The 27,987-nt window shown below is 37.2% G+C and overlaps 4 protein-coding genes and 1 pseudogene across 8 annotated transcripts; 1 reads left to right on the plus strand and 4 right to left on the minus strand.

The window, feature by feature from the left end:
- LOC117620078 overlaps positions 1-1,380 on the minus strand; it is a 28,450-nt pseudogene extending 27,070 nt beyond the window's left edge.
- A 3,723-nt stretch (positions 1,381-5,103) lies between these two features.
- On the minus strand, positions 5,104-5,946 carry LOC117617366 (receptor-like protein 35). Its single transcript, XM_034346708.1, has 3 exons — positions 5,907-5,946; positions 5,599-5,814; positions 5,104-5,336 (listed from the first exon to the last, which is right to left on the minus strand). Exons 1-3 carry the CDS (start codon positions 5,944-5,946, stop codon positions 5,104-5,106), a joined length of 489 nt encoding a protein of 162 aa, XP_034202599.1.
- Positions 5,947-8,743: 2,797 nt separating this feature from the next.
- On the minus strand, positions 8,744-12,491 carry LOC117620081 (cinnamoyl-CoA reductase 1-like). Of its 2 annotated transcripts, XM_034350174.1 has the most exons (6): positions 12,324-12,491; positions 11,647-11,816; positions 11,078-11,269; positions 10,439-10,601; positions 9,547-9,733; positions 8,744-9,267 (listed from the first exon to the last, which is right to left on the minus strand). In XM_034350174.1, the coding sequence occupies exons 1-6, from the start codon at positions 12,439-12,441 to the stop codon at positions 9,129-9,131; spliced, it is 969 nt and encodes a 322-aa protein (XP_034206065.1). In that variant the 5' UTR covers positions 12,442-12,491; the 3' UTR covers positions 8,744-9,128. The 2 variants fall into 2 exon arrangements, with proteins under 2 accessions (XP_034206065.1, XP_034206066.1); XM_034350175.1 differs by lacking the exon at positions 11,078-11,269.
- A 5,023-nt stretch (positions 12,492-17,514) lies between these two features.
- On the minus strand, positions 17,515-22,243 carry LOC117620076 (receptor-like protein EIX2). Of its 2 annotated transcripts, XM_034350170.1 has the most exons (3): positions 22,155-22,243; positions 21,776-21,878; positions 17,515-20,851 (listed from the first exon to the last, which is right to left on the minus strand). In XM_034350170.1, the coding sequence occupies exons 2-3, from the start codon at positions 21,828-21,830 to the stop codon at positions 17,751-17,753; spliced, it is 3,156 nt and encodes a 1,051-aa protein (XP_034206061.1). In that variant the 5' UTR covers positions 21,831-21,878; positions 22,155-22,243; the 3' UTR covers positions 17,515-17,750. The 2 variants fall into 2 exon arrangements, with proteins under 2 accessions (XP_034206061.1, XP_034206060.1); XM_034350169.1 differs by lacking the exon at positions 22,155-22,243 and having other exon boundaries at positions 21,776-21,996.
- A 1,931-nt stretch (positions 22,244-24,174) lies between these two features.
- Positions 24,175-27,968, plus strand: LOC117618863. Of its 3 annotated transcripts, none has more exons than XM_034348607.1 (6): positions 24,175-24,557; positions 25,778-25,855; positions 25,947-26,046; positions 26,356-26,498; positions 27,021-27,226; positions 27,646-27,968. In XM_034348607.1, the coding sequence occupies exons 1-5, from the start codon at positions 24,246-24,248 to the stop codon at positions 27,222-27,224; spliced, it is 837 nt and encodes a 278-aa protein (XP_034204498.1). In that variant the 5' UTR covers positions 24,175-24,245; the 3' UTR covers positions 27,225-27,226; positions 27,646-27,968. The 3 variants fall into 3 exon arrangements, with proteins under 3 accessions (XP_034204498.1, XP_034204499.1, XP_034204497.1); XM_034348608.1 differs by having other exon boundaries at positions 27,651-27,968; XM_034348606.1 differs by having other exon boundaries at positions 27,021-27,220.
- The last annotated feature ends 19 nt before the right edge of the window (positions 27,969-27,987 follow it).

Consider the following 27,987-nt stretch of genomic DNA (forward strand, 5'->3'; position numbering starts at 1 on the left):
ACATAAAAAGTATTAGAAGTATGTTGATTCTCTAAATACATATAGAAACCCGCAAACGCATGATCCTGCACACAGGGAAATGGAACCTATCTGTTAAAGCTAGACATCAAAACCCAAATTCAAATAGGTTTTTTTGGAAACACCAAATTAATCTATCCAGGAATCTAGTCCCACTACCCTGTCTCTGATGAAAAATACGGGAAAGAAGCAGCCAATTACTAAACTATGAAAGCAAACGATAAAGATCAGTGCTGTGCTGTCTATTGGGAGTGAGGGAAAAGATCTTAAAAGAATCTCTTAAGAAGATGCACGAAACAAATAATATGAGTTGGTTTACACTTTTCATCCTGATATGCTAATGATTCTGAAATGGCTAGTGAGCATTGCCTGCATAAGTTGCCAATGAAATTTCTTGTTTTGTTCGGACATGTCTCAGCAAACTATTAATGCAACCAAGTTTTCTTTTTCCTTATTGTTAAAGACTCAAGATGCACAAAGTACGGTTCCCTCCAGTCGAATTTACAAATTATGCATGAATGCCATGTTACATACACTTGGTAAATGAAGTCCTGTAAGCAACAGACTATTATGAGAATGGTAGAACATTTGAAGTATGAAGTGAAGGGACAAACATGTGGGTCAGTAGCCGAAAATTGTACAGGGGATGCTGTATGAAAAACACCTTCACATCCATCGACTACAGTGTCAAAAGATCCTTCTTGTATCAAATCTGCTTTGAACAAATGAAGCCTCTCTTTCGCTCCATCCAGTGAGAGCAAGTGTTCTGTTTTCTTTGGATCATCTGTGGCATACATAAACAGAACTAGTGAATAAAAACACAAGAAGCACTTGAGATGGACTATATGTGCACAAGGCAAAGTGGCAAAGACCGACTGCAGTTACTGCTGGGGCTTAAATTGGAAATTGAGCTAGGCCACCAAAGCCCCCAGAAACAAAAACGCAAAAAAGTTTAAATTGGATACACATTTTGTCATTTCAAACGAAAACACATTTGACTTGACACTCCAGATGAAGAGATCAGAAAATGACTACATACTAGAGTTCTCTTTTGGAATACAAAAACAAACAAAACCCAGAATTCGAAAATGACAATTATTGGTATACATAGATATGATCAAGTTTAGAAAAAGGGAAAAGAAAAGACTTGGAAGCAAGTACTAAGACTAACTTGGGTCACAAACAGTAGCTTTGACAGTATAACCTCGTTGCAATAAGAGCTTAACTAGCCACGACGCTATGTAACCCGAGGCTCCTGTTACACAAACAACCTTTGTTGCTCCACTCATCCTATCTCGCTTTGTGTCTGTTTGTCTGTCTCCAGGCTCAGAATAAGATTAGGATCATTGGAGGCAAATTCAGTAGGTGTATTTTATCGTGAAGAAGGCAAAAGAAGATTAGGCACATTGGAGGCAAATTCAGTCTTCGCTTTGAATGGCCGTCATTGCTTACGATAAGTGTTGACCAAAAAATAGAATTTTGTTGCGAAGAGAAAAGGATAAATTATTAATTTATTATGTGTATAAGTCACAACTACGCAACTCAATGGTTTCTAATTTTGCTAATTTTTTGTAAGAATGACTTTTGAATAAATACTTAAAAATAAATGATTCGAATTGTTGATATATGAGGATAAAATGGTCAGTAACGGATATTAGCAAAATATCATTTTATCTAATGTTGGTACTCACTAAAAACAACAAATATTGAAGTATTATCGAAAATATTACCGATATTTAATGAAATATGATATAGTTTTAATTTTCAATAAAACCAATTTCTTATGAAAAAAGTATCTTTGTAAAAATGCACCTGCATATGCACTGATTTCATGGTTTTGCTTTCTCTCTTCTTCTTGTTTTTTTCCCTTAAATTCTGGGATTGCATTCTTAATTCAATCAAAAAAGTCAATACAAACTAGTCACAAAAAGCTATTACAATAACAGAACGATCTAAAATCAAAATTAAGACAACATAGGGTTCATTCACTAACGATCACGTAGGATTGAAGAAACTTTATCATAGGCATCCCAACTAAAAGTAAAAATTCAGAACAACCAAAAGTAGATAAAATTTGAAAAACCAAGTTATAACAATACAAATAAAACTCTCACAAAGGATGAAGGGAAAATATATTGGGTAGGGATTTCAAATTCTCAATTATAACATAGAAGAACTGATGTGTGGATATTTATATAGCTTTTTGATAAATATTTCCATTAGATTTTATATAATTGGATTGGTTAATTGCACTAAATTTAATTGTTTTAATTTATTGGTGCTCAATTTTGGAAATACATGGGAAAAAAAAAAAAAAAAAAAAGGTGCAGTTTTGGGTGTATAGAGAAATTCTGGTGGAATCATCTCAATGGCCCTATGCAAAGTTGATGATGGATGGCACCCAAACTCAGGAGAAGGAAGCTGGGCTTGGAATCCAAATGCAAGTGGCTGGGTATGAAGGGCTAATGCGGGAAGGCATACTTTTTTTTGTTAGATTGATTTTTATATATGAATTATCTCCTTTTTGGTTAAGGATTTTGAGTCCACGTCGGCTAGGTATTTTAATTAGGTTATTTTATTAGTTTTATCCTCTGGACTATGTAAGGGATGCTTCCCCATTTTTCCGTGAAGAAGAGATCAAGGATTTTGACAAAAGTTGCAGAAGGCTGACGGCAAAGCAAGGGGAGAAAGGCTCAAGTCTAGGGTTTTTCTAAACTTATGCTATTTTTTATTATGATTTCAATTATGATTATGAGGAACTAATTTTCTTAGTTAGGTTTGTTGTGCTTAATTTGTTTAATTTGGTTTGGATGTCTGATCAGCATCTAAGTTGAATTAGTGTGATGCAAGTTAGAGCAGATGTCATACTTAACTTGAGTTCTGCTTCTTGCAATTGATACTATGAATGACTAATTGTAGATGCCATGCAGTTAGAGTTTGTGTGATCACTACATAATTTCCATAGAGCTTAATGGGTCTTTATGTGTCGAATTCATCTAGATGCCATAGAGAATTGCATGTAAAGATATACTTTTGATGTGACCAGATGCCATGGCCACGATGAAGGTATTCGGATGCCGATACAACACTGTCATTATATTCAACCTTTGTAGGATATTCAAAGGAGAGTTTTGATTTTGAGAGTACAACCACTTCTCAAGGCTCCCATTAGGCATGTATTGTAGCACCAAGGCTTTGAAATCAGGTTGACTGCAACAACTGATGATTTTGATAAAATTTCAGTGACGAATACTGCTCAGCACATCACATTCACTATCAAAACTCTTGAAAGCCCCTTCAATCTGTAAATTGAAAACCTTTACAGCAATATATATGCCATCTGAAATTGCACCTTTATATACAAAACCCCCAGTGCCAAGTAAGTTGCTTCATGAAATCCATTTGTCGACCTTAGAAGTTGTAGGCGTGAAAATCTTCTCCAAAGAAGTTGAGGTAGCAAGGCAGTCTTTGTTGGATCAAAATCCATGCGCCTGCCACTAGGAGTATTGCTGATATGATCCCTGGAATAAGATACTTGAGGTAATTTGGTTTCTGTGTACTAGTTTTGCATGGTGGAACATGGAGCCGGGCTGGACCACAGAGCGCAGTATTCGAGACAAATGATTGAGCAGAGAAGTTTTGGAAAGGTCCACCTGTCGGAATTTCTCCTTGCAGTCTGTTGAAAGACAAATTCAGAGACTTGAGATGCGACAGTTGTTCTAGAGACTTTGGAATCATTCCAGATAGATTGTTTTGGGATAAATCCAAGAGTTGTAGGCTTACCAAGTTCCCAAATGAAGTTGAAATTTGGCCTTGTAAATTATTATTTGCCAAGCTAGATCAATCAAATCTTTAAGAGCCCCAATGCTGCTGGGTACTGTTTGTGCAAATAATCTGGCGAGAGAATATTCGCTTTTAGATCCTTCAACCTTCGATCTTCCACCACACCCAGGGGTGAGAGAGCTTTAGGTATTTTTCTCGAGTATTAGGAGTAGATTTTCTGAAGTCCCTTGAATGATGAATGAGGTCGTCTATTTATAGGAGCCTCGGGGCTAGGGTTTCGTAGGGATTGAGTCGGACTTGATAATATCCGAATTAATGAGATTATCTCTTTTTAAGGAGATAATATCTGAATTAAATGATATTATCTTCTCTTTATTATGATAATATCTGAATTAATGATATTATCTCTTTAAATAAAGATAATATCATATTAATTAAGATATTTATTCCAATTAATTAATTAGCCAGATAAACTATTTTAATTAATTAATTTAAGAGATAATCTTCTTTTCCACGTGGCGTGCCTTGATTGGAGACGAAAATATATGCTCCCACAAGTACACCACCTGATAATTGGTTGTTTCATAAATCCAGAGCTGTCACGACTTTCAATTTGTGAATATCTTCTGAGAGAGATCCATTTAGAAGATTGTACGACAAGTTTAGGTTCAGGATAAGTCTCCATAAACTAGATGGTATTGTGGAAGTCAACAAATTGAACCCTAACGATGGTATTCTTAGAGCTGCTATATTACCCAAGCATGAAGGTATAGAACCAGAGAATTGATTACCATTTAACATTAATTGGGCTAGGTTGTCCAGTTGACAAAGTTGATATGGTATGTATCCTTGCAATTTGTTATCATTCAAATCCAAACCTTGGAGATTTCCTAGTCTTCCCACAGAAGTTGGAATTGAGCCACTCAATTGATTGTATCCCATATCTAAGACCATCAAGCTGCTCAAGTTGCCAATGTCATTCGGAATGTTACCCCTCATGTCGCAGTTACTTAATCCCAGATTTTTTTATTTTTTATTTTAGTGATGAGGAGGCATTTCCAAAGGAAACAGGAAGGGTGGCGTTTAACGGATTAACTGCCAAGTTGAATACTCACAAATTTGTCAGATTAGCAAAACAAGAAAGGATGTTTGGTTGTGGCGGAGTTGAAGTATCAATGGTCAAATTGTTTGTGTGCAAGTTAAGAATCTCAATGTTTGTTAAGGCACATAGCGAGCTAGGAATAAACCCACTAAATGAGTTTCTGGCCATGTCTAGCATCCGGAGCTTAGAACTATTGGAGATTAAGTTGGGGTTGCTCCACTCAGTTTATTACGTCCTACAAAAAGCACTTGTAGCTCTGGAACACCAAGGCTTATGTCTGGGAGGCTACCTGAGAGTTGGTTTTCAGTAAGCGAAATTACTGCTATCGTGGACATATTGAAGATTTCGGACGGGATTTGGCCATTGATATTATTACCTCCCAACGACAAAATCCGTAAATTTTGAAGATTACCAATCTCATTTGGTATAGTACCTGCCACAATTATAGTTAATTAACATAAGCACAACATGCAAATAGATAAAATTAACAAAATTAGACCTACTTTACATTAACATATGCATGAACCACAGGTGACTTTTGACCTAATTAAAATAAAAAGAACTGACGTTGCACTAAAAATACCTGTCGAATTGTTTGAGCTAATCTCAAGCTCCGTTAATTCCACTGAATTTGTTTATAGCTAATGTTAATATAAGAAGCTGTTTGCACTGCCAGAATTTGGATGGAAGTGGACCATCAAACTGGTTGTAAGCCAAATGCAACTCCTCAACATTAGGAAGATGAAGGCATATATTGTCCGGAACACTGCCATTCAAGCTGTTGCCATGTAGAACCAAACTAGTCAAAGATGACATGTTGAAGACATATGTAGGAACAGGCCCTTTAAGGCCATTTCTCTGCATAGACAACTCCTTCACCTCATCTCTGCTGCCACTCAAGTTTGGAATTTCTGAAAAATAATCAATTAAACTCAAGATCATTAATTAATAGCCAGCAGGGCCCAGCCCCTATGATCATGTAGTAAGGTCAACTAGTGTATACCTTCGAAATTGTTGAAGTCAAGGTATACAATCTTCAACATTGTTAACCTACCTGTCATGTGTGCCACAGGAATAATAAATAAATTAATTAATTTTTTTAAAGAGAAGTAATTAAAAATGTTTACCCTAAAACGAAACAGATAGAAAAAGAGGTAACTTACAGGTGGTATGATGATTTAGCCTGGTGGAGCCTTGGTGTGAGCATTCAGTACTTTGAGGTATGATGCTTTGCTCTGGGCTAAGAAAAGAAATAATGGATGAGGTCAAGAGTACCGGTGTGGTACCAGCCCAAGACCCTCCAATGCCCAAGTATGCGTTTGGCTGAGGAAATTTAAAAATACAAGGGATTTCTTAAATGACGGAATTTAAAATGACAGAAATTAATGTTCTAGAATTTGTAAAGTTTCTTGTTTGGGTGACAAATTTAAAACACGGAATTTAACCTTTATTTGTAAAGTTATCTTCTTCTTTTTTAACTCAATCTCTCTTGGGATTTCACAAATGACAACTTTTAGATAGAATTTAAAGTTGGGATTTATCATCTCCAAATTCCATGTTTTTTTTCCATACGGAATTTCTAAATTTCTATGTTTTTTTATCCAAACATTGGAATTGGTTCATGTCAAATTAGAAATTCTGAGTTTTGTCAAAATCCCAGGTTTATTTCCCTTATCCAAACACACCGAAGTATGTGAGAATTCTCTGTTTTAGCAAGTATTTATAGCGTAAATCAAGCTGAGAGATCTTACCGTTTGTCTAAGGCAAGGGGTCTTATTTATAGAGAGCATTTGAGATGCTCTTAGTACTTAGTTTCGATATGGGACTCATGGGAGTGTCCTCTGAGGTTGACACAAGTTCGCAAAATATCAGTGGGGACTTTTCGAGATCCTTTTGTGTAATCGGCATGGAGTGCCGATCATTATGTCTTAGGAGCTTCCGGGAGAGAAAGCCGATCAACGGATGACGACTATGCTTTGTGATGAATCGGTCACTTACGTCGATTCATACCTTTGACCAGTCTGTCGGTGAGCCAGAATGTTTCCTTAACTCCATTCTCTTTCCACATGTCGTGAAGTGAGTGGTAAGGTCAGCTATGTTATAAACATAAAAGTTTTTAAACTTTGCAAAAGCCAAAAAAATAATAATAATAAACGAAAAAAGAAAAAAAAAAAAAAGAATAGTGGGTTTTAGCTGCTTTTAAAATAGTCACATTTTTTCCAACGGGATCTAGCCAAATAAAAAAGGGACTTAACTTACAGACTAGTGGTCTCAAGTTCAGATCCCCATGACACCTTGATAATGTGTGTGTGTGAGAAATCCACATCCCCCTTTGTAGTTATGACTATAGCTTGTATTTGAAAAATAATCACATTTTTTTTGTAATATTTTGCATTAGAGAAAGGGCTACATATATTTGGGAGGTGGATTGGCATTCTGATTTCCAAGTTGTAGAAATGATTGATTCCTAGATAATGGTCGATCATATAACAAAATGGTAAAACACAACGGTCGATCATATAGATTTCTAGATGGTTGATACACACTTACCTGATAGCAAGTTACAGTCCAGAACAATTACTTGCAGTGCAGATAAGTTAAAGATAGTAGCGGGTATCCAACTTGAAAACTGATTACTATGCAAATCGAAGATTTTAAGTTTTGATAAAGACCTGAGCCAGGCTGGAATGGTTCCTGAAAATTTGTTGAATGCAAGAGTAATCAACTTCAATCGTCTCAAACGAGCCCATTCATGGGGCAATGTACCATAGAAACTGTTATTTCTGGAGCGCAGCTCAGCAAGAAATGAGAGGAAGGTTCAACACCGTGACTCTAAGGTGGCGTACGCCACATGTAACGCCAACTCAGTTGCAAATGGAGGTATTGGCGGACCAGTTGGTGGTCAAACTGTCGTGAGGATCACTAGTAATATGGGATTTGAGAGCAAGAAGAGCAGACTGGTCTGTGGTGAAGTTGGTAATTTGTGCTGCTACTGGGCCTGTAGCTATATACAGCAGTAGCAACGTTATTATTGACAAGAGGAAACCAGGTTGTCTCCCCATTGGAATATTGGATTGCTTATTGACTGTTGCTGGAGAAGATGTATGCAATTGTAGAGGAAACTAATTGGCTTAGGAAGGGAAACCAAGTGCAAAGTTTAAATAGCTTTCAAATGATCTAAAAAAATGTCCATTGCGGGGTTTAAAATAATAAACAACTGCTACAGCGGCTTTCATGTTCCATTGTAAGATGTTGATTTTGTTATTTCCTTGGTTTATCCAAGTCAAATCCATGTCCCAGTCTTGAATCACAAATTCCTCTGAATAAGAAAAACATGCCAGAGTCCTTATTTGGTAGGACACTTGTCTGACTTGGCCAAAGAACTGATCAGTTGCTTTGAATTCATCTCCCCAACAAATATTTCATCAGTTGGCTTCCTTCTTGTGAATGTCTCCATTAGTACAATACCGAAACTATACACATGACATCTCTGGTTGAAATGATTCCCTCCATTCCAAACTCTGAAATATTATATATGTGAATTTAGTTATATATGGAGGAAAATCATAAGGGCACCTTGTTCAATAATGAAGGACAACATATATAAAATTGAAAATTAAACTAGTAACAGTACATCACCTGGAGCCATATGCCCAATTGTGGCCAGGGTCATGGTTTGGTTCGAATTGGGAAATGTACACCCTGGTCGAATATTCCCAATTTGAATTAAACGTTCCCCTGAGGTGATTATTTGTCTGTTTGATAGTAAAAATGTGTCCAAGTTGTATTTAAGCTTATCTGATGGTTTGGTTTTTTTAAAAATTTATCTAGAAGATAACATCCACCTAATAATAAACTGTGAAAATTTCTTCTGGAATAAGTCACTTTCAGTTTTGCCTTTCTTGGAGCTCAGCAATTAGATTATCAATCCGCACTAAAAGTCCCTCGAGAGGAAAAGGCGTGGGTTGAGCAGAACATCTAATGGAGTCACTTCAAAGTTTAAAACTCGCAATAAGTAAAAGGCAGTTGAAACAAGTTCCACATTACTGCATTTAGGTGACTAATAAAACTTCATGTAAACAGCTTTTGTTTCTTCTTTTTTTTTTCTGGTCGAAAATGTAAAGGGCTCTTAGACAAGGACTTTTGTTGAGAATTGGCCTAACATACTTTCCATAAGTGAAACTGAGCTCTAATGTCTCGACGGTAATTCGAATGAGTTCCATGATTAAAAGAAGTTCTTCTCCTTCAAACTTTCCACAGTATCTTTCAATGTTACCTCCAGAGGCGTAAACTTAACACCCAAGGCTTGGGCTCTTTCCTTGGAAACTTGGTAAATTGGTGTGAAAGGTTTGTCATCTGCACATCTGCCATGAACACATAGACATTAATTTTTGAAGTTTGGACTTTCAAACCTTAAAGTCCAAATATTATGTTTCGCAATTTAGCACTCATGAAGAAAAATTCATATTACTGAGTCTGTTTATCATATCAATGTTAAACAGAACAATTTGAATGGCCATGGATTTCTTAGGCTAGAACAATATGGTAAACTTGACCAAAGAATTCCTCCTCTATCTCTAGGGTTGATGCAGATATCTTGGACAGGAGTAACATGCTATAATTTGATTATATTTGCAACTTACTTTTCTGGAATCTTGAGAGCAGGGAAGAGACCACGCAAAAGCTTCACGACCTCTGAACAGTGTGCTATTCTTCCAACTAAACAATATCTCCCACTAGCTGAAGCATTCTCAAAGGCTAGAATATGAGCATTGGCAACATCTCTAACATCAACCCATCTGTAAGTTATATTTGGAAATGTTTCAGCACCTGCATCAGTTAAACATCAGCAATAAGAATTTCTTAGCAGATTGTATGTCATCACAGAGATAATGAAAAGAATTATTGAAGCATTACCTTGTGTCTTGGATTTTGAAGCAATTTTTTCGTGTTCGTAGTTTTTGTACAAGGATTTTTCATAAGGAACCCTTTTAGTTTCATCTTTTTTGCTGTGGACTGCTTATCCACAGATTTAAATTTCCTTTTTCATTAATAGAATTCTGTGTTATACTCGAAATTTAAATTAACTTTAGCATTCAAGGATTCTTAGTTTAGATAAGTAAACATGCGTATGCTATAACTTAGTTAGTGTTTTTGCATTCTTACTGGGTTATGAAATGCTCAAGACAAATGAGAAGAATAGAAGAATGAGGAAAATGCAGAATGATGAAATGCTCTGCTTCTCTCACTCTGAAAAATGCGGGGAGAGAATGTATATTTCTTCTATCTGAATGAGCACACAAGGCGTGTACTACAAAACCGTTAGCCTTAGCTGGATTCACACACAACAGCTTGAATCTCAGCCACACATCTAGCTATTCTAAGATCACTACACGTGGCTTATTTCAGCCTTACATTTTGTATGATTATATCTTTTATATAGAAAGAGTATATCTCTAAAATCATAATACTTCATATATTTCTATGAGGAATGATTGTATAATAAAATCATATAATATAGAGGCTTCGGAGTACCATTTATGAGCTTTAGAACAGGCTCCACACTTGTATTCAGAGTTGGCTGCAAGAGAGGACCAATCACCAATCCGGGATTTATCGCAACCATATCAATTCTGTTCTCTTTTGTGAACTTCCAAGCAGCATCCTCAGCTAAGGTCTTTGAAATCATATACCAAAGCTGATGAAGAAAAAGTCTTAATAAACACAATGAACATGTATTTAAAGCATGAAAGCTATAAGATTTAACTCTTACACAATAAAAATTAGTCATTTACAAGAGGTATGCTAACAACCAGACCGAAAAAAACATAAATCTATATGAGCATCAACCGCGCCACGACATGTAATTATGTCTTTCAATTTACATCCACCACTAAATACGGCATTACTGGCTAAAGAATCCTAAAAGGTGTTCATATGTAGGCTCACTAAGAAGGTAAAAAACAAACTGAGATATCTTAGGCAAAGCATGATCCTAAAGGTAAGGGGGCAAAATTCGGAACAAGACTGGATCTCAGGTGCCAAAAAATCGGGGGAATAATTCCATCTGATATTTCAAATACATAAACCAGTTACATCTTCACATGGAGGTTCACGAAGAACCTATAGAAGAGATATTCCATCATAAAAAATTAGCATGAGAAGTGTGCAAACCTTTAACTTTTCACAAACAGCTAGATCTGAAAACCAAGATTCATCGATTATCACATCAGGAGCAAGAGGTTTTCCATTAAACGCAACTGCTGCCATAGAGGATGTTATAACCACCCTTTTGATAGATGGCACCTTAGCACACGATCTAAGGACATTAAGCGTTCCCTTCAGAGCAGGGTCAATTAGTTCTGCCTGACAAAAGAAAACTTTTAAAGAGGCAGCCTATAGGGTCTTGATTTTAGAATGTGCACATAAGATGTAATTGAATGCAAAGTATCCAATAGCAGACCATTGCACTTAGCTCCTTTTGCAACTGAGAACTTATAGTTAGCATCCGGTGAACATTTTTTAGCATAAAGAATTTAACTTTGAAACAATAACTGTATACTAATAAATCTATGAAAGACGGACTACCTCAACAAAATCACAGCATAGAACATCAAAATATCATAAACTTTCAGTAAATCCAGCAAGAATGCAACAGAAATCGGTCACTTCTTGAAATCAAATGCAGACATATCATAATTAATGTATAAGCAACAGAGCAGTTAAAGTGATACAGGAGGTACCTGCGGATCACTGACATCATGATAAAATGGGGATGCTGTATGAAAAACACCTTCACTACCCTCAACTACGGAATTGAAAGATCCCTCTTCCAGTAGGTCTGCTTTGAACAACTGAAGCCTTTCCTTAGCTCCATCCAGTGCAAGTAAGTGTTCTGTTTTCTTCTTATCATCTGTGGCATATACAAGAGAATAACCCCATAAACCATAAAAACCCTACCTTAACAAAAGATCGTGTGATACCAATCAAAACACTCACAATCAACTAAACATCTATATATCAACTCTTGGGGATTAGTTGGATACTACCAATATTTACTTGAGGTGGCTAAACTAATCAAGTTATCAAGGTCCTAATCACACAAAATCATAGTGATCAAACTAATTAATTTCAGAAACCAACACAAAATTTCTAAAAAAGTTACCAACTTTGATGAAAATATTCAAGCATTATTAGTAAAATATACTAATCCAACATATCAAGCCTGATACATTGTTCAATAAACTAGAATTTTGCCAAATAAAGTATCATAAGCTTCCTATAAACACAAATGGCTCTGCGATCATCAAATTAATCAGAAAAGGGATGCGATTGCAATCAATTGAAATAAAAAGAAAAAGAAGAAATGGGTATTTAACTATTTATCAAACAAAGTAGTGAAGTGAGACTGATGACTAACTTGGGTCACGAACCGAGGCTTTGTCGGTATACCCCCGTTGCAGCAACAGCTTCACCACCCACGAAGCTATGTAACCGGACGCTCCGGTTACACTCACCACCTTCTCTGCTCCACTCATTCTCTCTCTCTCTCTCTCTCTCTCTCTCTGGAAATCTATATGATCGTTTTCTGATAATTTTACGTCATCTTGGTTTTTTTTATTTTTTTTATAAGGAAAATAGCTCAAAATACCACTTATTTTATAATTTTTTGTTAAAATACCACCCCTCCCCAAAAATTTTAAAACTACCACTTATAAATACATCTTTATTGTAAACTGATTGCACCCATATCAAATTTTCAAAAATTAGGTTCTCTCTCAACTCTCTTGGCTCTGTCTCTCTCCTCAGCCCGTCTCTCTCTGTCACTCGACTCTCTTGCGTAGCTCTCTCTGTCGTGTAACTCTCTCTCTCTCTCCGACACAGTCGTCTTCCTCCCTCAGCCATAGAAGCTTAACTCCACGGTTCACATCCACGAGGTACTGTTCATCTTCTTTTTCTTAGAAATTTGGGGTTTTTGTGAATTTGGTTTATGGTGCATTGATTTGTATGAAATTGGTTTAGGGTTTCTTCCAAATTGGGTTAGGGTTTAGAGGTTGCTCTGAAATTGGTTTATGGCTGATGGGTTTGTATGAAATTGGTTTAGGGGTTTCTCTAAAGTCTAAGGTTTGGAATTGATGAGATATCTGATCTGGGCTTCATATTATCCTAATTTGTTTTTCTTTATTGTGATTGTGATTTTAGGTAAGGATTGGGTGATGGGTTTTTATTTTGGGTCATCTGATATGGTTTTGAGATTAGTTTCATATCTATGATTTTGGTTAGTGTTAAAGTAAATAAATGGGTATTTCATTACTGCTAGCTAAGGATTGGGTGATGGGTTTTTGTTTTGGGTCACCTGATATGGTTTTGATATTGGTTTCATATCTATGATTTTGGTTAGTGTTAAAGTAAATAAATGGGTATTTCAAATGGCATAAAAAAAAAACTTCAAATGCGGCCATGGATGATGTTCAAGGGGTTCTTACTTCTTTGCATTTCCTTGCACAAATCATGAATTGATGAAAAGGAATACAGAGCAGATGGCACTATACAATTGGGCTGTGTGTGCACTGAGTGAATATGGCTAAAAGTTAAAATTGTGAACTTTTTACTATTTTTCAGAAAAGCTCCTAGTGAAGTGCATGACCTATACTGAAAAGTGGCATAAAAAACTTCAAATGCAGAGCAATAGGTTCCTTAAATACACAACTTTGCAGAGCAAAATGTTCTTTTAGATTTAAAAAAAAAAGCTCGTTTGAATACAATAGTGGGATAATAGGCTCTTGATAAGTGCTGATTTGGTTTGATGGGTTTGATTTTGTTTGGTGGGTAATGCTTGATTTTTATCATTGTGATAATTGTGATAATTGTGATGATGGGATGGATATGGAGCTTAATTTTGCTACTGGTTTGGCCAATTTTGGATTTTGGTTTTTCTTACTTTAAAACAAAAATTGTTTCTTCACTAAGTGTAGTTCAATCTGATAAAACTGACAATGCAAAATGTTTCACAAATGTTTAATTTCATAATGGGTAATTTCAAACTTTTGTGAATGAGGTCTGCATTGGAATTGTAATTAATCAAGCCTTGTGTTTGATATACAGTACTCATCACAGGTAGGAAGCTTTTTTTTTATTATTTTAAATTTCGGGTATCCATCCCATTTATGAACTTCCGCCATAAGTAATTAGGTTAATGAATCTAAACTTCATGCCTTTGAATATTCATCCCGTAAAATCTGTGTACTTTTGTTGCAGTGAGTTCTGTAGCATGGTAAGGAAGATTTTTATCTATACAATAGAGGAAATCAAGAGGTTGTCACCCAAGATAAAACTTACACTCAATGAAGAGGTCAAACCAGGAAAGCCAGATTCTGAAGCAGCAGTCAACACCGAAGACTAGTCATCCATTGTGGGAGCTGCATACTGATCTGCCCCCTTGTCTCTAGCTATATAATGAAAAATTGAAAAAAAAATTGGAAAATGGAACTTAATTGTCACATGAGATTCTGTCTGCTAGGATGATGCTATCTATGACAAAGTACACATGCTGGAAGAATTGGTTGAGTTTCCCTGCATGCTGAAATGGAGGGGGACAGTGGCCTGTAATGCACATGCAATCTGGAGAGTCACTACTCTTGACAGGGTTTGGGTGTTTTTTATGGTTATTGGTTGTCTAGTTTTGCCAAGAGGATCTCATAGTGCTTGCTTGTTTGGGCGAATTGAGTTAGTGGTAGTCCCACTGGAGCAGCTTAAGTCCTCTGATTTTACTGATCAACAAGAATATTATGCCTGTAAAATGAAATAAAGGAGCTTTTCTGGTAATGAACTTTACTTTTGGACACACACATGCGCAATGAACTTTACTGTCTTTGATGGCATTTTGTGTTATTTGTTTGATAGGAAGGTGATGCTGCTGTTGCCGTTGCTGAGGAGGTGAAGAAGAACAACCATGTAGTAAGAAAGTTGGAGAAGCGTCAATAGATTTGCACCCTTGACCAGCATATTGAAGAGCAATTTGGTTGTGGTCGTCTATTGGCTTGTATCTCATCACGACCTGGACAGTGGCTGTGCTGATGGGTATGTGACTTTATTTGCCTATGTCTGTTTCTAGTCAGCAGATTTGTCATAGGCATATTAGTGTAGTTACCGTATTGCAAGGGCTGAAATCTGGATGATATCAGCTTCTTTTTATTGTTGTTTTAAAGTGAGGTATGTATGGGTCTTATGAAATTTTTACAGAAATATATTGGAGGGCAAATAATTTTATTTTAGTTTTTCATTCCCAAATGATACCCAAAACATGTAAGCTTCACACTATGTTAATTTCTGCATGATGGGAAAACATTGGACAATGAGTCGGAGGTTGTTGAGAGAATGAAGCTAGACAAGGTCTACATATCCCCTTATTTCATCACCAACCAGAACAATCAGAAATGTGTAAGTTTTAGTTTGACTCAGCAATAATTATGTCTTGAAACTGTTAGAGGGCTGTCAAAATTGCTCAGCAGATTTGCACTCTTGACCAAATTGCTCTTCAATATGTTGGTCAAGGGTGCAAATCGGTTGACGCTTCTCCAACTTTCTTACTACATGGTTGTTCTTCTTCACCTTCTCAGCGACGACAACAACAACATCACCTTCCTATCAAACAAATAACACAAAATGCCATCAAAGACAGTAAAGTTCATTGTGCATGTGTGTGTGTGTCCAAAAGTAAAGTTCATTACCAGAAAAGCTCCTTTATTTCATTTTGCAGGCATCGTATTCTTGTTGATCAGTAAAATCAGAGTACTTGAGCTACTCCAGTGGGGCTACCATTGACTCAATTCGCCTTCCTACCTGTAATGAGTACATCAGACACAAGCCTTGATTAATTACAATTCCAATGCAGACAACCATTCACAAAAGTTTGAAATTACCCATTATGAAATTAAACATTCGTGAAACATTTTGCATTGTAAGTTTTATCATATTGAACTATACTTAGTGAAGAAACAATTTTTGTTCTAAAGTAAGAAAAATCAAAATCCAAAATTGGCCAAACTAGTAGCAAAATTAAGTTCCATATCCATCCCATCATCACAATTATCACAATGATAAAAATCAAGCATTACCCACCAAACAAAATCAAACCCATCAAACCAGATCATCACTTATCAAGAGCCTATTATACCACTATTGTATTCAAACGAGCTTTTTTTATATCTAAAAGAACATTTTGCTCTGCAAAGTTGTGTATTTAAGGAGCCTATTACTCTGCATTTGAAGTTTTTTATGCCACTTTTCATCATAGGCCATGCACTTCACTAGGAGCTTTTCTGGAAAATAGTAAAAAGTTTACAATTTTAACTTTTAGCCATATTCACTCAGTGCACACACAGCCCAATTGTATAGTGTCATCTGCTCTGTACTCCTTTTCATCAATTCATGATTTTGTGCAAGGAAATGAAAAGAAGTAAGAACCCCTTGAACATCATCCATGGCCCGCATTTGAAGTTTTTTATGCCATTTGAAATACCCATTTATTTACTTTAACACTAACCAAAATCATAGATATGAAACCAATCTCAAAACCATATCAGATGACCCAAAACAAAAACCCATCACCCAATCCTTAGCTAGTATGAATGAAATACCCATTTATTTACTTTAACACTAACCAAAATCATGGATATGAAAACCAATCTCAAAACCATATCAGATGACCCAAAATAAAAACCCATCACCCAATCCTTATCTAAAATCACAATCACAATAAAGAAAAACAAATTAGGATAATCTGAAGCCTAGATCAGATATCTCATCAATTCCAAACCCTAGACTCTAGAGAAACCCCTAAACCAATTTCATACAAACCCATAAACCATAAACCAATTTCAGAGCAACCTCTAAACCCTAAAACAATTTGGAAGAAACCCCTAAACCAATTTCATACAAATCCATACACCATAAACCAAATTCACAAAAACCCCAAATTTCTAAGAAAAGGAAGATGAACAGTACCTCGTGCATGTGAACCGTGGAGTTAAGCTTCGATGGCTGAGGGAGGAAGACAACTGCGTTGGAGAGAGAGAGAGTTACACGACAAAGAGAGCTGCGCAAGAGAGCTGAGCGACAGAGAGAGACAGAGCCACAAGAGAGTTGAGAGAGAACCCAATTTCTGAAAAACTAATATGGGTGCAATCAGTTTACAATAAAGATGTATTTATAGGTGGTAGTTTTAAAAATTTTGGGAGGGGTAGTATTTTGACAAAAAATTATAAAATGGGTGGTATTTTGAGCTATTTCCCTTTTTTTCGTTGGCTGAGCTATTAATCCAACTGTCCAACCAACGTTTTGGTCTTTGAAAAGAGAGAAGAGAAAAAATACCAATCATTTTGGCTGAGCTATGTTCTTTTTTTTGTTTTTTGTTTTTTGTTTTTTTTTTTCCTATCTGACCATATTTATATATATATATATAATTAAAAAAACACAGTTTTTTTTTTTTTATAATCCAATGCTATTATGTATAGTAGAAATATAGTATATAGAAAGAAAAATATTAATCATCACAATTTTTATTTGGTTCGTCCAAGAACAAATTCCTGGTTCTGTCACTAAATGAGCAAGAGGTTTTGGATATGGGTTCAAGTATAGGTCTGCTTCCAAGGTCCAACAACACATAAAATACTTCATTTTTCTAGTCCTTATGGATGAAATGCAGCAAGGAATTGCACTCGGAGACAACCCACTCTTGTTCACCATTTTTCATTTGCTACATAAGTTAATTCCAGATGAGAAAACTTAAAATCAAAGTCTTCAAATAGTACATAAGATAAAGAGTATAAAATCAGAAGCACCAAACTCAAAGAAAAGAAAGACAGGTTAGCTCCAGGTGAGGACGCCTGGTCTTGTGATGTACTGCTCTTCTGTTTCTCAAACATGATATTCTCTCTAAAACTTTGTCAACGAAACGAAAATAGGCATCACTCCAAGGTTTTCTGATTGCTAAAATGAAAAAAGGAACCAGAAGACCTGCTGCAAATCCCAATCCAACACTCAAATAAAACCACTTATCAATGAAGCTGTTGCCACTGTCATTATCTTCCACAGCTCTTCCTCCTTCGCCGGGATCAGCACCCGGACAGCTTACAACAAGCGGAGGACCACAGAGGCCTGGATTTCCAGTAAAAGAGGCTGCATCAAAAGTTGTCAAATGAGCTGTATATGGGATCATACCAGAGAAGTCATTGTTTGACAGATTTAGATACCCCAGGAATGAAAGTGAAGACAAACTTTGAGGAATAAGACCTGAGAACCTATTACTAGAAAGATCAAGCGATTGCAACTGCTTCAACTTTGAAATGTCTTGCAGAATGCCACCGCTTATTTGGTTTCCGGATAAGTTCAGAACAACCAAACCAGACAGTTTAGTTATTTCTTCAGGAAGATCTCCACTCAAATTATTTCCAGAGAGGTCTATGCTGATCACAAGGGAGAGAGTCTTGGTGTATTTTTGAGGCGAGCCTTTTAAGTTCACAATCAAGCTTTCATCATAGTACCTGCCCCTGTACATCCCATAGAATAGATAGCGGTTCATGTTTTGCGTTTGAGCCATAGCTTTGAAATCTCCGAAGCTAGCTGGAATGCTTCCATTGAATTGATTTTCTGCTAGGTCCAGGACATGCAAAGAACTTATATTTGATAGCGCCATCGGAAGTTCTCCAAAAAATGCATTTGACCTCAACCTCAATATTCTCAGATGTTCAAAACCTTTCCCAATCCATGGTGGAATTCTTCCTGTGAGCATGTTGTTTCCAATATCCAGTGTCTCCAAACTCGACAAATTCTGCAAAGATTGTGAGAGACCTCCAGAGAGTTTGTTGTCACTTAGATGCAGTGTTTGAAGCATTCTGAGCTGAGCTAAGGAGCTGGGAATGTTTCCAGATAGATTGTTCTTGCTAAGGTCTAGAGCCTTTAGATTAGAACAGTTCCCTATGCTAGGTGGAATATTTCCAGTTAGCATGTTATTTGAAAGATCAATGGCTCCTAGAAGCAGAACTCTGCCTATAGATGCTGGGATTTCACCGATTAGTTGGTTTCCTGAAAGAGAGAGGAAGATCAAGTTTGGCATGGTTTCCCCAATGGTCTTTGGGATATGACCTGAAAATCCATTGTTGGATAAATCTAGTAACTCAACACCAACAATTGGAAGAGGAATTGGACCTTCGAAGAAGTTGGAGCTCAAGTCAATATCCGCATATGGATTAAAATTTAACAGATTTGGGAGCTGACCTCCTAACTGATTGAATGAAATGTTTAACAGTGAAAGGTTAGATGAGATTTCCCAGAACCAGTTAGGAATGGAACCTGAAATGGTAGCATTGGAGAAATCTAGAAACTTGACCTCCTTTTGTGATCTTAACCAAGCAGGAAATGATGGACCCAAATGGCATGAGCCTAGATCAAGATTCCAGACTTGAAATGGAGGGATCCAATTTGAACTGACATTTAATGTTAAAGAGTTGGAAGACAGATGTAAGAATGTCAGGTTACTGAGCTGCGAAAAATGTGTTTCGGTTATAATACCTGTCAAATGATTAAAAGAAACATCAAACAAAGACAGTTGAGAAAGTTTTCCCAAACTATCTGGGAGAGTCCCATTAAGTTTATTATGTCCAAGATCCAGAGTGGAAATGCTTGGTAATGAAACTAATGAAGAAGGGATGGGACCAGAGAGTGAGTTATAGGACAGAGTTAGTTCAACAAGATTCTCAAGTTGAACCAACCATTCGGGCAATTTACCGACCAATTGATTGACTGACAAATCAAAGTACTGTAGACTAGGCAGCGGAGTCCTAGAACTGCAGTTCCCTGTTACTAGGACTTCTGGTAATCCTGTTAGGTTATTACCAGATATGCGAAAATCTCTTAGGTTGCAAAGTTTACCGATGGAGCTCGGGATCTCACCCTCGACATTGTTGACAAAAAGATTAAAATGAGTGAGAGCTGTCATGTTGCCAAAGGAAGCAGGAAGTTTACCATGTAATTTATTGGAAGCTAGATAAATAACTTCCGTCTTTTTCCATCCTCCTCTGAAAAGCTGAGAGCAACTTGCTGTTAGATTTTCATTCCCGGAAAGATCCAAAACCTTCAAACTTGGTAATTCACTGAAACCAAGTGGAATCCTTCCATACAAGCCAGAATAGCTTATACTGACACTTTCAAGACTACTGATATTGACAAGCCAACTGGGTATCTCTGAGTTGAAGCCGTTAAAATCAAGTTCTATTACAGCAAGAGAAGTAAAATTGATAACTCTGGGAGAGAGAATTAAACCAGACAAGCCACAACCCGACAGATGCAATTCAGTTAAGGACGACAGTTTATTAAGGGTCTCAATCCATTCTGGTTCTAGCATTGAAAGGTCAGCTCCATTCATATTGAGATATTCCATAGATCTCATACCAGTCATCCATTCAAGGTTATCAACAGATACAAAATTAGACGACACATCAAGATACTGCAAACTAGAGAGGTTCCCTAAATTTGGAAGAATTCCACCACTAAACCCAGCATGTGACAGGTTTAGATACTGCAAATTCTTCAGGGTACCGAAGAATGCAGGAATTGAAATTCCATTGAATGTATTGAAGCTCAAGTCTAAATGTTTCAAGGACTGGAGTATTTTCAGTGATCGTCTAATTTCGCCACTAAGGTTCCAGAATCCATACCTGCCAGGAGAATCATCTAATGGATTTAGCGGATGCGGGTTATGGAGATCAACTGCTATAACAGCTGAAGTTGTATTGTTGCAGTGTATCCCCCACCATTGGCAGCAGTTGCTTCCTCTCCAGGATGAAAGCCGGTTTTCAGGATCTTCGAGACCATTCTTGAAGTCAATAAGCGCTTCTCTCTCTGCTTCTAGACAGCCTATAACCCGAGCATCACTACTAAAAGCAAACTCTGTTATTGTAAAGGAGAGAATTAGCAATAACACTATTTGAACCATTGCAACTGTTTCCATAAACTCAATTCTCAACAAGCAAGCACTGTAAGCCATGAACCATGATGAGATTTCAACTTATAATCTTCAATTGCGTGCTAAGTAAGAAACTAATTTCATATTCTTCAGAAGAGTTTAAGAAAACAAAGTGAAGTTTCATCGATAAAGACCAGAGGAAAAGATGGGAACAATTTGAATTCAACTTATAAATATTTAATTGCAAGAAACGTCCAAACAAGTTCCCAACAGTCAAATGTGTGTCCTTATAAAATTCACAAATTTGAAACATAGAAAACGCTTTCCTTAATCCTGATTATATAAAACATCATCATTATTGGTCCTACTAATTACTGACTTTCAAATTAAGGAGAGCTGCCTCGACACCAAGTCAATGTAGCGGCCACAACGTGAGTGTCATGACTGCTAATTGCTTGTGATTGTAAGTACTATTATAATGCAGGACTGGAATTAAAGTATTCTTCATTTTGGGGGGTTTTGTAGGGCTAGTTTGCGATTCCTGTCACTTTTTAAAAAAGTTGCTTGTGTTGTGCTTTGAAAATCATTGTGATCGGTTGGTTTTGTTTTAGTACTTTGTACTTTTCTGGGTAAGCCCAACCATGTGTTCTATTTCCAGCTAGCAAATATCTAAGGGAGGGAAAAAAAAAAAAAAAAAAGGATGCATTACATCTAAAGCATTAAGAACACGAGTTATGCAACTGCAAAAAAATACATGAAATTAAGCAGTGGAATTATTGAGCTATAAAGAATAGGGTACCCTCTCTTGTAAATCATTTTTCATTTGCTGGATCAGAAAATATAACTTTTAATTTTTCTTGTCCACATAGAAGAGTTCAGAAATTTTGACTGTGAAAATTAATAGGTACCTGGCCATACTGATGATGAAGTATGATATCCTCCCCAAACGAAAATAAGCATCATTCCATGGCTTTCTGATTGTCAACACTTCGCAAATTTTTGTGGTGAATCCTACACTTGCAAATTGAACCAACAAAGAAGAGGGGAAATGAGGATTGGAGATTCCAGACCCAAGACCTCTTACAAACCAAGCCGTCATATACCATGTTAGACAACTAACGAACCTAAAAAGATTTATCAGACCGAAAAGAAAAAGAAAGAAAAAAAACCCTAAAAAGACTTAGGGGTCTAGTCAATTAGCTACACCCAAGTTTGATTTTCCTTCCTATAAATTCGAATATCGCTTGGATCAAGAAAAGAACAAATTTCCGAAATTAGTCAGCGTACCCATCTTCTTGAACCCCATGATTGATTTTCCCTCCCTTTGGCCTCAAGTCTTGTGAGCAGAAATTCGAAACTCCCACACAACAAGAAATGTTTGTGGGTAAAATTCTCCTCCTTCAATCGCTTATACTGTAAATAAATAAATAAATCAACTAAAAAAAACTTTCTTGTAACGGGGATAACATTTCTATCTCCAGCTAATAATACAATGACACATAATAAAAAATAAAAAAAAACTATCTTACATGTCATTGTTTTATTGACCAGATATAACAAAAAGTGTTATTCCCGTTACATGAGAGTTTTTCTCCCAATCGAGAGGGTCATTTCAAAATTGAATGTGACCGCACCAAAATAGAGCGAACTACAGTAACCAAAGTTTGCTTGCTGCGCCTAATCTTAAATTCCTAAATTGCTCTAGTACTTGGCGAGGTATTCTTTTTGGGACTCAACTCGCCTCCAAAGGTCTTAAATGGAGAGTTGGGAATGGTGACAATATCTTGTTTTGGAAGGATAATTGGGCTGGCTGTGGTCCTCTGGAGAACTTCACCACAGTCCCCCTTACTGCTGATATGCTGGATTGGACCGTGAGTGATTTTCTCACGGAGCAAGGTTGGAACACAGACTGGCTTATGGGCTTAGGGTTGCATCTTTGCAGGGTTTAATCACACTGAGGCGGACTCTTGTATATGGCAGCTCACCTCCAATGGTGAATTTTCTGTGAAAACGGCTTACCTCTCCCTGTTTACTGAGGAGACCAACTATACTTGGAATTGGGATATTATTTGGAAGCTGCAGGTCCCCCCCAAGATCAAAACCTTTCTCTGGCTGTTGATTCATGGTAAGCTCCTAACCAATGTCCAACGTGTGAGAAGAAACTTAGCTTCCAACTCCAACTGCCCTTGCTGCAACGGCTCCATGGAGTCCTTGGATCATCTCTTTCGTAGGTGCAGTCATGCGGCTAAAATGTGGAACTCCATTGGCATTCCCAATCAAGTTGCTCACTCCTTCTCTATGGATTTTAAGGACTGGCTCTTCACCAATATTAAAGCTAGTTTCAGCTGCTTGCAGGGTATCCCTTGGTCCTCCCTGTTTTTGGCTGCCCTATGGTTCTGTTGGAAATGGCGCTGTAAGAAAGTTTTTGATCTCAACTTCTCTCCTCCTCCCTGGCCCCACATTCCGATCATCCATTTCTCCCGTGAATGGCTGGTGGCTAACAGATCCAGGAACTCCAAGCTTCCTAAACATGTTCTTAAACTTCACTGGTCTCCTCCCTGTGCTGGCTGGTTTAAGATTAACGTGGATGGTAGTTGTATGGGTGAGTTGGGCGCTATTAGTGCTGGTGGCATCATAAGGAACGATGCTGGTGTTTGGGTCAAGGGGTTTGTTACGAAGCTGGGATGTGGCAGTATCCTAGAAGCGGAGCTTTGGGGAGTCTTCAGAGGCTTGCTCCTCACGTGGAACGAAGATATCCGACGAATTCAGATGGAATGTGACTCTCTCACTGCTGTCTCTCTTATTAATGGAGAAACTGGAACTAACCACCCCCTTTCTAGCATCATCCATTGCTGCAAAGACTTGCTCTTGCGTGACTGGGAGTGCACCATCTAATACATCTATAGAGAGCAAAACTCTGTTGCGGACCATATGGCTCACTTGGGTCAAAATTCCAGTTTGGGTTTTCATGTTATTGATCTTCCTCCTCCTTCTATTGTTAGTCTCTTGGCTAATGACTCTTCTAGGGGAACCACTGCGAGGCTTGTCCCAGTGTAGTTCTCCTTTGTGTTTTTGTCGGGCTTTGGCCCTCCTTGTAACCAAAAAAAAAAAAAAAGTGAAATTTGGCACGTTCACGTGCCAATCACCATGCCTCCGTTTGTTTGTTTTGTGTGGATTACTTCTCCTTCTGCCGTCCATCCAGCATTAGCCCAAAAGTTCCACGCCCCTTTTCTACGCGTGATCGCCACTTCCGTCCCCATATTACCGTTACTACCCGCCATCCAATGGCACAGAAAATTCTCAGCAGTTCAACTAAAATATCTCCCTCTTCCAAACCCCTCCACTCTCTCTCTCTCTCTCTCTCTCTCTCTCTCCAACATGGCTCTCTTCACTTCCATCTCCACCTCCACCCTCTGCCTTTCCACCTCAATCCGCCACTGCGGGCCTTCAAGCAGCTCGAAGCACTTCTCTCATCCCATCATTGCTTCTTCTCTGAGCTCCCCAGCATCCCCAGATTCAAAATCAACAACCCCAAATCAAACCATACTCTCCTCCTCCAATGATACTTCTCCAAACCCTTACGCCAGTGCGTCCTCTAGGCCCCCGGAACCACCTGGCTTCAACTACGCCCTGGCCAACGGCAACCCGTTTGTTCGGTTTGCCCGTTCTGCGGAGTCTTCAATTGAAAGGGTAACTAGAATTTGAACTTGATCAGTCACTATACTTGCTTAATAACGGTTCTTTATTTGGTATAAATATGTTCAGATGTTCATTTGGGAATATTGGGAGTTTTTGGGATTTGGGTGTGACAGAGTAGGCTTTTGAATAGTTTGGAGGAATTAGTAGTTTTTTTTTTTTTTTTGGTTATTATCAGTTGATAATAGATGAAAAATGTGGGAATATATTCTTATAAAATTTGACTAACTAGTACTTTGTACTAAATTATGGGCATCTTATGTAAGAATATTTTTTTAATATTCTATGTGGCCCATATGGTACGGTTCATGTGACAAATGAATTATTTGGGTTTAATGAATAATATTTAGAAACAATCCTATTGGTCAAATAAAGCGAAGTAGTTTCCTATTTACATTTTAAGCATCAAGTCTGCAGATTAATTGTTTGACAGATTGCTCCTGAGCAATAAGAAGAATCAATATACTAGGTTTCTTGTGGGAGATTTTTGTCCCACAAGAATATTCGCTTAAGATTCCTTCGTCTTCTCCGCAGATCGGAGTAAAAGGACCACACCCGGGGGGTGTTGGCCAAAGGTCCTCCGATACCTAAGTTAGGTTGAGTGTTTCAAGAAAAACCGGGTGACCGGAGCCGTGTGTGATGGCCGGAGCCTTGTGTGAGAGAGAGAAAGAAAATGGTGGCTAGAGTTTGTGAGGGAATTCAGACGTACCTCAACAAGTATTCATAGAGGGCCTCGGCGAGGTTGGCGGGGTTGGTGTAGTTTGTGAGGTTAGTATATTTAGGGATTAGGGATTTAACCAAATCCCTAAAGCGAGGATCAAATACATCCAATTTGAATTAGGTAACCTCCCAATTAATTCAAGTAACTCCCAATTAAGTTAGGTAATTCCCAATTAGGTTAGGTAACTCCCGATTAGGTCAAATAATTCCCAAATTTATTGGCCTAATTATTTGACCTAGGGTGAGATATTTTGCTTCCACAGTACTAATGATGCAACTGAACTTCTAGTTTCATTCAGAATCTTGAAGTCAATCCCTCTTAGTCACTTTTTATGAATGACTTGAAAAAGAATCAATGTTCTGTTTTCTGTTTATCAACTGTCAGTCTATCAATCAGAAAGACAATTGTGCATTTTCTTCTTTACCTGTTCAAAATTTTTTTACAATATAAAATATCTGTTCTGATCGTTTCTTACATGTCTATTGTTGAACAGACAATATTTGACTTCCGATTTTTGGCACTCTTTGCTGTTGGAGGTTCCTTGGCTGGTTCGTTGTTGTGCTTTCTCAATGTAATTTCTCTCAATCATTCTGTATCTGTACATACTCATAATTTATGAATATATCTGCTCTGCGCATACTCATACTACATTCGACTTTCAGGGTTGCGTTTATATTATGGATGCATATAAAGTTTACTGGACTAGTTGTGTCAAAGGGCATCACACTGGACATATGGTTCTACGACTAGTTGAAGCTATTGGTAGAATTTTCAGAATTCTCTTTGTATAATTTCTTTATTTTTCTGCAAGTATTTTTTTCAAGTTCAGTTTGTTTCTCGAATATGATTTTCGAATGCTAACATACATTTCAAATATCATGACTTTTTGTACCAAAGAAAAAATCACAAGTTCTGTTTAAGGAAAAAACACTAGTCCTTTCTTAACATGGTAAAACTCATTGTGTGGCCACCTTTGCCTTTTGGGAAGAGGTGGTGATATTTCTATGTTTATAGTAATCATTACAGCCTTCTATGTTGATACGCTGATCTATGATTATCTCTGGGATGCAGATGTTTACCTTGCTGGGACTGTCATGTTAATATTTGGTATGGGATTATATGGATTATTTATCAGTAATGTCCCTCATGATGTGCCTTCCAATAATGATCGTGCTCTTAAGGGCTCTTCTTTGTTTGGAATGTTTGCTCTGAAGGTAATCTTAATTTCCTTCCTTTGCATGTATATGCGGCATTCACGTATATATTCTCAAACCTTCACAGATATTAATAGATGCTAACATAATCTAATTGCATCAGAACTAGTATATATACAATCTGTTTCTTTCTCAGGCATTCTGCTACTGTTCACCAGCAACCTTTAAATGGAAAACGTCTAATTGAGCATGCTTACGATAAGTTATGAGTGCTTCCCCCTCAACTAAATATCAATCACTAGTCTACTAATTCTGCACTGGGTCATCAGAAGAGACACAAAAATATTGTACTTGATAAAAGTTGAACTCGCTAAATCTTTTCCATAGCTTTCTATATTTAAATTCTTATTACTGGCATGCTTTTCTGTTATTTTTCTCCAATATCAGCTTGAATTGCTAAGTGATGGATAAGCCTTAGAATAGATAGCATTTTTGTTTTTGTTCTCCCTCTTTTACTTTCCCACTTTTGGCTTCTAGTATTTCTGTTTACAACGTTACCAAGATAACTGGATGATTCTGTAGGAGAGGCCAAAATGGATGAAAATTAGCTCACTCGATGAGCTCAAGACGAAAGTGGGACACGTAATTGTCATGATTCTTCTGGTAAAGATGTTTGAGAGGAGCAAGATGGTGCAGATAACTACTGGTTTGGATCTGTTGAGCTATTCTGTCTGTATTTTCCTGTCTTCTGCATCGCTGTACATCCTTCATAATCTACACAAGTAAGAGTAAGGCTCTCGAACAAATTATGTATAGTAGATAATGTAATGTTAGCTTACACATTCAAGTGAATATGCATCTTCCAATAAACATCCCAGTAGCTATGCTTCTAACTTATAATCCCTGGACAAAAATATCAGGCACTAGTCTACTAAGTCTGCACTGTGTCATCAGATGAGACACAAAAATATTATACTTAATAAAAGTTGAACTCGCTAAATCTTTTCTGTAGCTTTCTATATTTAAATTCTTATTACTGCCATGTTTTTCTGTTCATTTTCTTCAATATCAGCTTGAATTGCTTAGTGATGAATAAGCCTTAGAGTAGATGGCATTTTTGTTTTCTTTCTCCCTCTTTTACTTTTCCACTTTTGGCTTCTAGTATTTCTGTTTACAACATTACCAAGATAACTGGATGATTCTGTAGGAAAGGCCTAAATGGATGAAAATTAGCTCACTCGATGAGCTCAAGACGAAAGTGGGACACGTAATTGTCATGATTCTTCTGGTAAAGATGTTTGAGAGGAGCAAGATAACCACTGGTTTGGATCTGTTGAGCTATTCTGTCTGTATTTTCCTGTATTCTGCTTCTCTGTACATCCTTCATAATCTACACAAGAGTAAGGCTTTCGAACACATTATGTATAGCAGATAATGTAATGTTTGTTAGATTTTCTATATAAGTGTTCATGATCTTTCACACAAACTGAAATATGTAGAAGATATACCTAGCACCATTTTCTTTGAGTACACGATCTCGGAACTCATT

Source organism: Prunus dulcis, chromosome 2 (assembly GCF_902201215.1).
Source record: "Prunus dulcis chromosome 2, ALMONDv2, whole genome shotgun sequence".
In the NCBI taxonomy this organism is placed as follows: Eukaryota; Viridiplantae; Streptophyta; class Magnoliopsida; order Rosales; family Rosaceae; genus Prunus; species Prunus dulcis.

Bases quoted from the DNA above. Each gene is read 5' to 3' on its own strand.
- LOC117617366 (XM_034346708.1), bottom strand. From the start codon at position 5,946: ATGTTGAAGATTGTATACCTTGACTTCAACAATTTCGAAG. The intron at 5,815-5,906 runs GTATACACTAGT...ATTATTTTTCAG, and splicing joins TGACTTCAACAATTTCGAAG to AAATTCCAAACTTGAGTGGC. The intron at 5,337-5,598 runs GTCCACTTCCAT...TAATTGTGGCAG, and splicing joins GGCTTACAACCAGTTTGATG to GTACTATACCAAATGAGATT.
- LOC117620081 (XM_034350174.1), bottom strand. From the start codon at position 12,441: ATGAGTGGAGCAGAGAAGGTGGTGAGTGTAACCGGAGCGTCCGGTTAC. The intron at 10,602-11,077 runs GTTTGCACACTT...TTTCTTCATCAG, and splicing joins CTGTTTGTGAAAAGTTAAAG to CTTTGGTATATGATTTCAAA. The intron at 9,734-10,438 runs GTACTCCGAAGC...TAACTGATGCAG, and splicing joins TGTTCTAAAGCTCATAAATG to GTGCTGAAACATTTCCAAAT.
- LOC117620076 (XM_034350170.1), bottom strand. From the start codon at position 21,830: ATGATGCTTATTTTCGTTTGGGGAGGATATCATACTTCATCATCAGTA. The intron at 20,852-21,775 runs GTACCTATTAAT...TTACAATAACAG, and splicing joins TTCATCATCAGTATGGCCAG to AGTTTGCTTTTAGTAGTGAT.
- LOC117618863 (XM_034348606.1), top strand. From the start codon at position 24,246: ATGGCTCTCTTCACTTCCATCTCCACCTCCACCCTCTGCCTTTCCACC. The intron at 25,856-25,946 runs GTAATTTCTCTC...TTCGACTTTCAG, and splicing joins CGTTGTTGTGCTTTCTCAAT to GGTTGCGTTTATATTATGGA. The intron at 26,047-26,355 runs GTAGAATTTTCA...TCTGGGATGCAG, and splicing joins ACGACTAGTTGAAGCTATTG to ATGTTTACCTTGCTGGGACT.